The sequence below is a fragment of the Harpia harpyja genome, chromosome 2 (assembly GCF_026419915.1).
Source record: "Harpia harpyja isolate bHarHar1 chromosome 2, bHarHar1 primary haplotype, whole genome shotgun sequence".
NCBI lineage: Eukaryota > Metazoa > Chordata > Aves > Accipitriformes > Accipitridae > Harpia > Harpia harpyja.
Window position 1 is genome coordinate 60,996,379 of NC_068941.1, and position 13,558 is coordinate 61,009,936.

Consider the following 13,558-nt stretch of genomic DNA (forward strand, 5'->3'; position numbering starts at 1 on the left):
CTTGAAAATTTGTTTGTTCTCAAGGACTGGTGTAGTAAAGCAGCAAATTTCTCCTGGGTAACGATGACTGACATAGTGCAGCAGAAGTTTTAGGCGTGCTTTTTGTTCCCCTCTCTGGCAGGGATAGCTCTGACTGCTCAGATTAATACTGGAATTACGTAATCATGTTCCTTCACGTTACTGCTCTGACAGAATTGCGAGAATGGGTTGGGGAAGTAGATTAAGATGAAACAAATGGGAATGGACTTAGTAGATGATTTTTTTGGCCTCGTGGGGAAATACAGCTGATTTATTAGACATTTGTCCTGACCTTAACTACTAGAGAAGGAAATGTTACGATGCAGATAGCACCAAAAGTTGTTCACAGCAGCTTCGATGCTTGATTGTGGCTTTAAAGCACTGAACTCTTGAGTTTATAATCTCAGTAGTTCTGGCTCCAAAGGATATACGCTATATGCCAGCTTTTCTGAGAGCAATGTGCCTGTGTGTTGTGGGGTTAGAGCACAGAGATGCTTGGTCTGAAGGGCGTTTCTGTGTGAGGCAGCAGAAGCTTGATGTGTGTGTGGTAGCTGCTCTCTGGTGCGTGCTTTAGGTTGGAGTATTCTTGTGCAGACAGTCTGTGGGCAACCCTGTCCTCAGTTTCGCTTAGTTCAGATATCCCTCTTCTGCTTCAATTTCATCCCATTACCAGTTGTTATCTGTGGGCATTTAAGTTGCTCCCTTTTCTTGCTTCATGAATGTAAATTTGTATTCATGTCTGCCCTTAGCATTCAATTAAATCAATCAATTGCTCTAAAGATTATAAAATGAAGATACTGTAGTGGTCTGTATTTACTAGGAAGGGAAATGCAAGGTAAAAGAGAAAAATCAAATGAAGTCAAGATTAGTTATAAGATAATGAGATGTGCTTGCTTCTTTCCACTAATGGTTACATGTTAATAAATTATTTGGTCTCTGCATTAAAATGTTCATATGCCATGCTACCAGAGAACAAGTTTCTGGTATGGACAGTGTATCAGTAGGAGCTCTGTGATATATTAAAGTCAGTCATAAGGCAGGCTAAATGGCAGCTGTCCAGAAATAAGTCATACTCTGAGGGAACTGTGGCTTAATTCAACCAAGTATTATTTAATCTAAATAATTGTTTCTCATGCAGTGATTTCCATAAAATTGCCAACAAAACCAGAACTCAGCTTAGGCTTTCTCTGCTGTATACTGTGGCTGAACCTTGTAGTTGTGAAACTGCAATTTGAATGGCTCCCTCACTTGAGGAAATTAGTATGAGATTAGGAGTCAAGACTGGTTTGGGGTCTGGAATTCACAGTTCTACTGTTGAATAAGACATCATCCAAGGCCAAGCTGGCTTTGCAGTCTGAGCCATGTACTGCACCTCTTAAATTTCAGTTTTCAGTTGTTCTTATTCTAATTTTTGACAGGGCTAACTAACTAATCTCTGTGAAATACCATAAGTAATGAATTATGGTTTGATTCCTCTTTTTATCAGCATTACAATATGGATTATTTGTTGGTTTACATTAAGCAATTTGAAGATTTTGCGTAAATGCTCTTGCTTCTGTTTCCTGCCATGCTTTTCCTATTATTTGTGCAATTGTTTTAAAAACAAAAGCAATGCCTTCCTCCAGCAGGGGACTTTGGTGGGGTAAAAAAATGCAGGACAGAATTACCACGAGCAGGAGTTACTTATGTACATTGGCACTCCAGAAGCAGCACAGAGCCCCCAGTTTCTGTCCCATAAAGTTTGCACACAAACAGAAAGTGTCAGGGCCTAAATCTGAAGGTATGGAAATAAAGATATCTGGAAAAGAAGCTTGGAAATAAAGCTAGAAAGAAGTGTTCATCTTGGACATATATAAACAAACTCTGTACAGGAAGGGTATCACCCTTGCTGACAGCCAGGAGTGGGGACCAGGGCTAGAAGCCATCTTCATGTTGAGGTGGCTGTGCATGTTTTTTGGGTGTTTCTCGCATTTTGAATGATAGCATTTCAGAAGCGCTAAAACATGCACAGTAAAAAGGGGAAGCCTTTCTGTATTACAACTGTCATTTTAGAACCCAGTCGTGGTGCCAGTGCCGGCTCTCTGTGGCTCCCGGAAGGGTCCTGAACTGCTGCTGTTCTGGTAGTGCCCACTTCTGCCCATCCACCATGCTTTTTGTCCTGTTGACTTTATCATTCTTGGATAGCGCTTGCGAGCTCCGTTGCGTACGCAGACCCGGGCTTCCGTCAGACTTGACATCTTTGGATGCGGATGCAGGGAAGAGGGGACAAGTGCATCAACATGCAAGTCTTAAAAGCCGATGTCTCGTGGGGGTGGGGCATTTGCTCTGTCATTTGCAGCTTCAGGCGGCACTTGTCTCTTGGCGTGGGAGCTTTGCTTCAAGAGGTTTGCAACAACTGCCGCCCCCCGCCCCCCCCTCCGGCTCTCAGGCCGTGGGGGTCGGTCACGGCGGGGGCACAGGGGCCGTGTCCCCGGCCGCCGCCGTCCTCCGGCGCAGCGCTTCCTCGCACGGGTTGGGGGGGAACGTGGCACGACAGGCTTGCCTGGCCCCCGGCGGGGCTGGGACCGGAGCCTCGCTGCGGGGAAGGAGCTGGAGCAACCTGTCGCCGGCTCCGGGAGAGCGTCCTTCCCGCCGCAGCCCCTTCCCCCCCGCTTCTGCTTCTGCCGGCGGCAGCGCCCGGCGCCGCTTTCAGCCCTCTTTTTGGAGATAGGGAGGATCGGTTGGGGTGAAACGAAAGACTTTGCGTGACCACAACGTAAAATAAAGAGCATCCAGAAGGCAGGCGGGTCCTCCTGCGCCCGGGAACCGCGGGGTGGATGGACCCGGGAGCCCGGCGCGGGCTCGCCATCATCCCCCGCTCTGAACTCCGCGCTCCAACTCGGCGGGCCGGGCGCGCCGGCAGGTCCGGGTGCCGGGCTGCTGCCTTCGGACGGCTGCAGCGGCGAGGGCGGCCCCGGGGGGCTGCGGGGGCGGCCCCGGCCCCTCGCCCGAGGCAGAGCCCCAGCGAGCCCAGGTAAGGGGTGCGAGGGGCGACCTCCGCGGGCTTCTGCCCCGCGCATCGTCCCTGGCTCAGGCTTGTCTTGCCACCTGAAGCCCTTCGCGGCGTGACGAGACGTCCTTTATCGCGCGGGTGGGGGGAACGGGACGGGGGCGCGGGCTGTGCCCACCTCATCCGCCCTCCCTGGGGGACGGCTTTAGGGCGAAATTAGCAAGTGGGCAGTCTCTCAGCTTGTCCCCAAGGGGTAGAGCGTGATGTGCAAAAGGGGTGGGGATGTGGCGGCTTTCTCGCGGAGGTTTATTATTATTGGGTGGAGGAGGGGGGAGGGGGAGTCTGCCGAGCAGACAAAATGCGGAGACCCCCCGCCCCGCAAGTGTGTATGTGCGGGAGGCGGGCGGCCGCGGCTCGTCAGAGACCGAGGTAGAGAAGGGTGAGGAGGGGAGCGGCCAAAGTGGAGAGGGTTCCGCAGCAGCTAGAGCATGCTCTCCATGCAACAGTTCCCTGCCCTGCCTGCGGAGGAGGAGCGCTACCGGCAGGTTCTCTCCGCCAGCCGGGTAAGGCGAGCCCGAGGGCGCTCCCCTCCGCGCGTGGGGCCGCCTGGGGGCCACGGGCTTGCGAGGGCGGCCGGCTCCGCCGCTCGGCCACCCCCGCGGGGCGGGCGGGGGGCGGCGTGCTCAGGGGGCGACGGACGGGAGAAGGGGAGCGCGGCCGCCGGTCCGGCGGGGAATCCCCCCGTCCCGTCCCCCCGTCGTGCGCTGCGCACAGCCTGCGCTGCCGCCGCGGGGCCGAGCGGCAGGTTGCTCGGGCAAGCGGAGAAGGGGCGAGCCCTGCTCCGAGCCCCGCGATCCGCCGCAGCGAGAGCGGCCCCGTGTCTGGCGGGCGGCGACGGTGCCGCGTCCCCGGGGGGCGGCCGGGGGCAAGTGACCGCCCGCCGCCAACCCGCCGCGGTGGAGCCGTTCCGGAGCGCTCCCGCGTCGGAACTCGCGGGGCCGTGCGGGAGGAGCGCGGGGGGCGGCCGAGTTCGGAGGCGCAGGAGGTAGGTGAGTCGGTCGCAGTTAACGAGCGGTCGTTATCAGCGTTTCAGGAAAAGAGCTCAGCTCTCCCACAAAGTCGGCGGGGGAGGTCAGCGGGGCTGAGGTGCCCGCGAATTGCTCTGGCGCTGGAAGGAGCGCGGAGGAGTTGCGCCGAGCCCGACGGCAACAGGTCCGGCCAGCATTTGCGAGAGCAAAGTTTGGGCTTGACCTCCGGCGGGAGGGCCCTGGCAGCTCCACCGGCGGCCGGGCTCCCGGGGAGCCGACGCACCGTGCCCTCGTCCCCGGCGCGGCAGCTGCCGCCCGGCAGCGGCGAGGGCTGGCTTCGCCCTCCCCTGGGCCGCACCCCGGGGTCGGGTGGAGGGACTCCTTCCCCCTCCTCTTCCCCCGCCTCCCCCGGCTGTCCGGCGGGATGGTACCGCTGGCCGCCGCCACCCACGGGAGGTGGTCATCCCGTGGAGGGTCACGGACGGAGGCAGTTAATCCTTGCAGGGCGAAACCTGGCTGATTGCAAGCGTCCGAAGGGGATAGCGGGGGTGTTCTCAGTCTCCCAGCACACCGCCGGGGAGGAGCGGGGCGGAGGAGCATGCTTTGCCTGCCCGTATACGAGAAGCTGCACGGGGCGGGGGTGGTGGTGGTGTCACCCCGGTGTCCCGCTGCGGGTGGCACCGTCAGAGGGGCAGGCACGGCGGGGGCCGCGGGCGAACAGCGGGGCAGCCGCTCCCCGTGGCGGTGCCGGTGCCGGTGCCGGTGCGGAGCTGGGAGGGCTGTCTCCTCTCTCCTCCCCGCGCCGGACCGGAGTGCTGAGGATGATGAGGAGAGAGGAGAGCTGGAGGGAGGGCGGCGGAGCTTCCCGCGCTGCTGCTGTCACACCGATCCGCCCGCCACCGAGACGGCGGAGCGGCGGGTTCTGCAAGCGTGTGAATGGGGCGGTACGGCTCAGTAGTGTCGTTGCTCCACTTGATTTAAAATGCAGAATGCTTGGACGCGTTTCACGGCAGACGATTAATTAATTAACCTTTATTTTAAATTATTGGCAGTCTGGCTGAGATGGTGGAACTCTTAAGTGAAATCAAATATCTAGAGCTTTTAATGCATTCGCGGCGTCTCTTGGGAAGGTTTAGTTTTCAGCAGTAAAAATACAGGAATGGATTTTTCCATATGGCCACTTCCACCCTTCCTGTGTTCCTAAAAGATGGACCAGTCAGCAGGACTAAACCATAATTCTTTAGCTGTGTTTTTTTAATGGATGCCTTAGGTGGAGATCTCTGTTACAAGCTGCTCAGGTACTGTGACACAGACAGCGTTGAGTTAGTGTATCACTGAGGTGATCCAAACACCTATAAAGGAGTAATACAAAGAATTATAGAACCACTCCGCTTATGTGTCTCTCTAAAAGCTGGTGACATCTCCCGAGTGTCTTGGACATCAAGGTTCTGTAGGAAGCTGGGGGCTCCTCCAGGGGACAGGGGAATCCTGAACAACGTCCAAACCTCTTTGGAAAGGAAGTGCTCGTGACTTTTTTTCCCTCCGCCATCAGCCATTTGTGGGGTACCCCGACAGCCAGATTTTTCTGCCCGTGGGAAGCCTGGCCCTTCAACCTTGCACATAATCGTCACTCAGCACGCATTTTTAAGGAAGCCACCAGTACTCCTTTTCCTGAGAAGGCTCTTGGGGTGGTGAGCCTGGCAGCACAGCTCGCTTGCCCAGATTAGAGGAACCTGCTTGTGCTTTATTAGTATCTGATGGGACCATCAGGATAAAACATTGTTTTTCCTCAGTCTTTTGGAGCTGGGACTATAAAATACTGAAGAAACCATTCACTTTCTCTCCAGAAATCTTTGCTGGCACTCGTCTGTGTGCCTGTGGTAGATAACTTGAGTGTTCAGTGAATCAAAAGTATAAGATAGCTTGAAATGTGTCACGATCGGAGGTGTTCGATAAAATGTGCAATGCACACAGGGCAATTTAATATATCTGTATCATTGTTTAGCTGTTAATGATGTATTAGATGATGTCTGCAGATACAAATGAAAGCCAGGACTGTTAACAGTGCCAGTAATTATTTAAAAATGCAGGCAGGCTTACTTGAATGTAGGAGATTTTTTATTTTTTTTTTTTTTTTTTTTGCTAAGCTGATATACATGTTTAGGTCTTAGCACTCTGCTCCCTTGAGGAATGTTACTGTCCAGGTCTTAGCACTCTGCTCCCTCGAGGAACGTTACTGTCCTGCCGTTATACTAAGTCCATGTATTGCCAGACACATAATTTCTTGTTACTACTTGCATGGCCAAGGGAGGAGTGCGTGCAGAGGCTGAGGTGGATAAGCACCCAGACAGAAATCTCATTTACCAGAAGGGGAGCAGTCCTAACACGCCAGGAGATCATGCCGTTGTGTGTAACTGCCTGACAGCGTGTGCTGTTCAGCCTGAAAGCAGATGACCTGGTATCCACTGGTCCAGCTGGGATCAAAGCCACAGTTCCCACCTCTTAAGGAAGTGTCTGTAGTCCTTATATTGTGTCTGCTGTATTGGGATGGCCTGAATCTGCTGGGTCTCAGTGTGGCAAAGACTCAGCGAGCCCAAACGGCCTCTTGGCCACACCGATGGAAGCACTGTCTTCCCGCTTGTGTACAAAGGGCTTATTTAGAGTTAAGCATTTGTTGGTTAGAGCAGCTGAGTAGTGGTGAGAGCAGGAGCCTCTGGGTTTCTTCACCAGGTGTAACCATCCCAACATTCCCTTGCCTGTTCCGCCTTCTCATGGCCCTCATAAATGGCAGGCTGGGTAAGTACAATTCTCCAGTGCCAGGGGAGAAAGGTGGAAGATAACCTCTTGTGAAGTGAGGGGTTGTCACAGTAGGACAAGGAAAGCTTAAATCCTCCTTGAAAATGTCTTCACGCACAGAACAACCTCTGAAGACAGTGGCCAGACAGGCTCCAGCTTGACTACCTTCATTGCCTCTTGATTTTTTTCGCTTGGGGCTTCCCTGCCACAGCTGCCTTGCCCGGCAGTGGTCAGAGATGGCAGAGGGGCCTCGTTTGTGGGGGAATCTCCCAGTCTGCAGCCCCGCGACAGAAGAATATGATGCCGATCGCATCCCTTCCTACTGTCCCACGCCCCTCTATAAATAACTTGCTGGGCTGACCTGTCAGATTCCCCCAGCAGAGTGGATACCCTGACCCGGGCCGCCTGCAGTGGAAAGTCTGAATGCGAAAAATACCGTTGTAAAAATAGAGCAGCTGGGTAGCCCCTCTGGCAGGTCCTAGCGCCGCAGCCCAGGCCTGCACGGCATTGATAGCTTCCCTCCTGCATCCAAACTTTAATATCCTAATGGTGAATTCTTTTCTCCTTTTTTAACTGTCAGATGGAAGCATAATTCATTGCTGCTATTCTGCTGTGGAACATATAGTTCTCTTCCAAGTAGTGTTTTTAATTTCAGCTTGTCTTTCTAATCAGCAAACATGAAAGAAATAGGGATAATGGTTTCATATCCTAAATGTAAAAATAATAATGAGACAACGATCAAGCAAGAGCTTGCCGTTTCAAAAAGAGATGAGAATCCTGCTACCTCTGAAGTCCGAATTAGATTTCTTCCTGTGCCTACCTTGTGCAGAAGACTGCTCTGCTGAAGGGATAGATTCTCCTCGGCTGTGGTTTCAAGCCACTAAAACTTAAAGCAGTGCTTGTAATTATTTACTTATGCATATGCTGTTTTTTCTGGTGGTTTTACCTGTGAAATCTGAGTATCTAGAGGTTAAAGCCAGCGACAGAGACCAGAAAGTGTTGTCTGATCACTGCTATGCCTTCACCTGGTGCATCCATGTTGCAGTCCTGGCTTGCAGTGCACACTGGAGCACGGCCTACTCTCGGTGTGGTGGTCTCGGCTCACAGCCAAGCACCCGCACAGCCGCTCGCTCACTCCCTCTTCCCTGTCCTGTGGGGCAGGGGAGAAAATAGGAAGAATGAGAGTGAGAAAGCTCATGGGTCAAGATAAAGGCTGGGAGATCACTTACTGATTACTGGTGTTGGCAAAATAGTCCCGACTGGAGGAAACGAGTTTATTACTGATTAATATAAATATTTAATTACTGATTCAGGTATTGTGAAACAAAAAAAAAGAAGCAAACATTAAAACACTTAGGGAGAACACCTCTCCTCCGCCGTTCCCAGGCTCAGCTTCACTCCAGACTCCTCCCACCTTGTTGTCGCCGCAGGTGGCACTCGGTACCTTCAGTGAGGCAAGGAGCGGCGCAGGGGAGAACTGTGGTTCTTCTCTGCTGATCCTTCCTTCTCACTCTTCCTCTGCTCTGGTGTGGATCCTCCATGGGCTAGAGTCCTTTTGGGAATATATGCTCCGCCATGGAGCACCTACTTCTCCTCTGACCTTGGCGTTTGCACTGCTGTTTCTCACTCTTTTTCCATTTCTCTGCCCGTGCGGTGTTTTTTGCCCTTTCTTAAATATGTTTTCAGAGAGGCAGTACCAGCTTGGCTGATGAGCTCATCTGTGTCCTGTGGTGTAGAGCCAGGTGGAACTGGCCATATCCAGCATGGTACAGCCCCTAGCCTCTTCTCATGGAGGCCACCCCTGCAGTCCCCCCACTGCCAGCAGCTTGCCACCTACACCCAGTACAGATGTCCATGTCATCAGGGGCAGAATTATCTAGAAGTGGTGGCCACCTCATCATAGCATCAGCTTGGGAAAGTATGTTTGCTCACAGCTGACCAAAGTGGCAGTTTTACCTCCGTGGTTGTCTGCTTCCCTGTCCCTCTTCCCTGATCCCCAAATCATGAAGGAATGAAATGAATCCAGCCATCCTTCAGTTCCTTTTCACCATCTCTGTCATTAGAGTGGAACTTCTGCAGCATCTGCTGCTTTGGGTGCCACACAGTTTATAATTCTCTATTTTTGTTAGTCTTGTTGCCAGCATAAGGTAGTTTTTAGTGCATTGCCCTGTAGAAAGTGAAAAGAGGCTGAAAATCAGATACTGCCAGAGCTGCTTTGGAATGGTGAAGTTTATGCTTTGATGATTCAAGCCCTGCCCTTCGTTGCAAAGCATGTTTCCTGCAACAGTATGCATTCTGTGCGACCCCAGCCTTTGCATATGTGCTAAATCAATACATACTGCTTTCTTTTCAGAGAGGACACAGAAACTGAGGCAGTTTTAAAAACTTTTCCTCGTAGAATAATCCATGGGGGACAGTTCCTGTAAACCTGTGGGAAAGAAGACTGTCAGGTTGTGTCATTACAGATGCTCCTGTAAACTACTGCTCTTCCTGAATTCCAAGGCTCACTTTTTCTGGCAAAAGCAGTGTTTTCTATACTGAACATTTAATTCATCTTCACCCAGTCCTTAGGGGAAAGGAAGTGAAGGTAGTCATGAGTTTCCTTCTTTGGGACTGCATCAGACTGCATCTATTCCAATTCATGTATTGTAGTTCAGAGTTCAAGATCAATGCTCAGTGGGTGGTGCTTGTGCTTTGGGACCAGCTGGTCAGTGATTGTCAATCTGTCTTTCCATTCTTCTGTTCCTCAAACCTGTAACACTCAGTTCTGCCATATACAGAACCTAGTGTTTTAAAAACAAATGTACTAGAATCTTCCATGTCTGATCTGTTTGATACCAGAGAGATTTAACTTAGAAGTGATTTAACAGTAATAGTAATTGCCCAGAGCAATTGCCATTGCTCGTCACCTCAGAGAGCTCCTAGTTTCAAAGTAGCCTATACTGTCACTCCAGTATTACTGAAAGTTACTTGAGAGTGTCTCAGATTCAGGAAGCATTTCCTAGGAAAAAAGACTCTCATTTTTTCCCCTTGCTGCCTCTGAATGAAGCAGTAAGAAATCAGTCACGTCCTCCTTGCATTGTTCATCTCATTAGGTTTCAGAAAGCAGTCAGGGCATTCTCTTGGAAATAAAACCACTGATAACATTGAGGAGCTTTCCATCCCAGGTCTCTGAAACCTGCAGTTCTGCATTCATGTAACAATACAGCATATATCTGTAATATACAGTTATGTCTGCTCTGAACTGCCATGGCCCAGTGGTGTGACACAGAGATTTCATCCATTGCTCCTGCTTCCTTTGTCAAATCTTTTGCTGGGTGGATTATTTTGCCTATGTTAAAGCTGTCCCAGAACCAGTGGGACCTGGAGATTATAGAAGCAGAACATCCTACGGTTGTCAGGCTCTCCCCAACCTCCTGCATTTTTGCATCTTTGGGAACAGATGCAGATAGCTGAGCCCACCTTGCCTTAACAGCCTGTGAGTTTTTGCCATCAGACAGGGTTGAGGGACAGACATTGCTGAGAGACAGCTTATTGTTTGAAAGATGCTAGTTCTGTGCACATGCAAATATTGTCTGAATGGATAATATATTCGAAAGAGTTATCAGGAACTGTGGAGTAAGTAGCTATCTTCTTTTTTTTTCTTGCTGTTTGATTTGTAGCAACCATGTAACAAAAGAATTAAGTAGTAAATGCCTTTTTTAAGCTTCAGTTTGTCCCTGCTCAGCCATTTTAAAGGTGTAAGTTTAAATAATTTGTAGTGCATGTAGACAAGGCTGGAAAGGAGGTCTGAAATGACGATTGAATGTGTTCGGAAGTTATTACCAATTCTCCTTTCCCCTATAAAGTCAGAGTATGTGGATTAGTGTTTATTGTGGTCTGGAAGGGCTAAGAACCCAGATGGTTTCCATTTGCTTCTTCCTCACCATAGATAGGATTATTATGTGACTTTTGGAGACTTCCAAAGAAAATATGAATGGGAGGAAAGCTGGTATCTGTTCTAGGGATGACAATTAAATTGAATAGTCCTAGCCATAAATACAGTAGGATTTTTCTTCTTTGACAGAATAATTCACCAGATTGTTACTGGTTCAGTGACTTAGATGGAAGTTTTTATCCTACAAATCCTTACGTGATCCATAAACCTTTGATACTATATCAAAGTTATAGTCAAACACGTACACCAATGTAAGTGCCTTGTTAACCCACTTAATCTTGAGTTTTCTGTATCAGCTCGTTGTTTCACAGCTTCGACAATAATGAATAGTTTTAATCTCTAGCCACCTTTTCAGTTATTTCTGTCAAGGTGTCCTGGTAGTTTAAAAAAATATCCTCTTTCTTTGTTTTCTCCTACTGAAGCAAAATGTTCAAAGATTACATGTTTCTTAACGAAGTGGTATCCTATTGAAAAATGAATGAGTCACCTCTAAATTTTATAGATAGTAGGTTATCAACCTGTGAGACATTGTGTAAGTCTATTTTCATCTTTGGGAAGAGGACAAATAAATATCCAGCTATGCTGAACAGATGAAGCTTTGCTTTGACTCTAAGCCATGTCCTTTCCTTTGATCAATATTGCTGCTGCTCTTATCCTTGGTCCAAGGGTTAGTATCTTTTTACTCACCTTTCAGAAAAAAAAGTCAGTAGTGTAAAGTTAACATTACACATTCAAATCCAAAATTTTAATTTCTTCTAGGCAGACATTTATAATGTAAGAATAATCTATACATTTTAGAGAAAAAAGAATAAGAAATGCATGAAACATAAGGAGACAAATGCTTCTAAGAAGATTCCTGCCATTTGTTTAGCTTGCATTCCACTTTAGCATCCAATTCATGTCATTGAAAGCTTCTGATTTTAAATAGGTTAAGTAATTGTATAATCAGCAATGCACATGGCACATATATGAGGTACTGGTCACCTTCAAGTTCAGGCGGCTAAGCCTACTGATCAGGTATTAATAGGAAAAAAAAAGGTTAACCAGTTATGAGGTCTAGTTGCCTTCTGCGGGATAGGGCTTCTGGTGGGATTTCTACACAGGTGGTGATTGATACACTGAATGGGAGCCACAGGGTAGGCAGGATTTCTTTTTGTCCCTTCTAGTTTTCCAGGCTTGAAAGCTGCTTTTAAGAGGAGGTTTTCCTCAAACTGTGTCCCTCTACCCCCTCAAAATGTTTTTTCAAAATCTTTTTATTGTGATGAATTAGGCCACTAAGGTTTGGGGTTTTTTTTAGGTTTTTTTTATGGTTTCCAGTTTTGCTTTCAGGTGCTAACGGCTCTTGTGCAGGCATCTGCTTATTGAATTCCCAGCGAAGCAGGAACCTGAAGCGAGTACTGTGTTACTCCCCTGCCTGTTGAACTGTGATTCTCAACAAGGTATAGCCAGAGACTTGCCATCGCTGCTCAACTTGCTTAGCAAACCTCAATGCAGTGAACATCTGGGTGGTCAGGAAGGCATTAGAGTGGTCTCTGGGTGTGTTCAGAAAAACAGCATGGCACAGCTGAAACTTTCATGAGCAATTTTTGCAAGCCCTAGAAACTTAAAGAAAACTAGTAACCCCAAAGCATAAATTCTGCATTAATTAAAGATTAATTTCCCCCAAACACTTTGCCACTGCCTGCTGAGGTAGGCTGAATGGACGTTCATGTTCTCGTATTGAGAAATATCAGATAATGCTAACCATAGTCTAGTTCTTAAAATTAACGTCTTCCATAGACACGTCAGTTTTTGAAATATCTTTTATGTCTTCCATATGTTTACTAAATCTTGCTCAGCTTATGAAGCATGGCAACATCACACATCTTTGCCACCAGCTGTTAGTAATAAAGAAGAGAGAGTTTAGAATTGTAGTAAGTTTGCCATCAGCTGAACTGTTTTCTTAATCTGAATGTTCTTGAAAATTCAACAAAGTTCCATTGTAAATATGGGAAGCATCCATTGTTGTAGCTGCAAGTTTACATCAGTGAAATCACAAATAATTGTAAATATGTACAATATATAAGTAAGTATGTAAACAACATTTATGCCAAAGTGGAATCATTATTCAGCAGCACTTCTTTTGAAAAAGGAAGAGATTCGAACACACTGCTATTGAAGAGGTGATACTACTGTTCTCTAGTAGTGATAAATATCCTTTTTTTCCTCTCTTCTGATTAAAATTTTGAAGAGTGATCAGTCCTGACCCTATATGATGGCTGAATGGTGTGTCTAATTCTCATTTTAAATGAGGTGGAGAGCAGTTATTGGTATCACACCAGATATATGGAATCCAAGAAAAGCCTTTCTTCTCCATTTCTGCCCCTTTCCATGAGATGTTAAGCATAGAACACCTGTAATGGAGAACCAAGGTCAATAGTTTGCGTGTGAATAACCTTCTGTTTTCTAAATCAAATCTTCTCAGGAAGACCAATTATTACATTATTTATTTAGATTTATTTCAGTATCAAATAGATGCTTTTCAAAGTGCCTTTATAATCCACTACATTGCCAAGATAAAACACTGGACTCTTTCCCAAAAGAACTAGATGAAATGAGAATAAGCTCCTCAGAGCTCGAAATCTCCTGGCTGTAGTGCTTATGTCTGAGTGACCAACTCATTTCTACCTCCCTCAAAGCCTTCAGAAAGGGAAGAATGAATTATGAAAGAGATGTTGCACCAAGAGCTAGCTCTCTTAAACTAAGCATATGCTGTAAGATAGTAACTTGGACACTGGTAACACCACTGGC

The 13,558-nt window shown here is 48.2% G+C and overlaps 1 protein-coding gene across 2 annotated transcripts in view; it reads left to right on the forward strand.

Moving 5' to 3' along the window:
* Positions 1-3,402: 3,402 nt before the first annotated feature.
* Positions 3,403-13,558, forward strand: part of CORIN (corin, serine peptidase) — a 180,056-nt gene continuing 169,900 nt past the window's right edge. For both annotated transcript variants that reach the window (XM_052780137.1, XM_052780138.1), the window contains exon 1: positions 3,403-3,570. In XM_052780137.1, the coding sequence (XP_052636097.1) occupies positions 3,496-3,570 (75 nt within the window). In that variant the 5' untranslated portion in view covers positions 3,403-3,495. The remainder of the gene's footprint in view (positions 3,571-13,558) is intronic.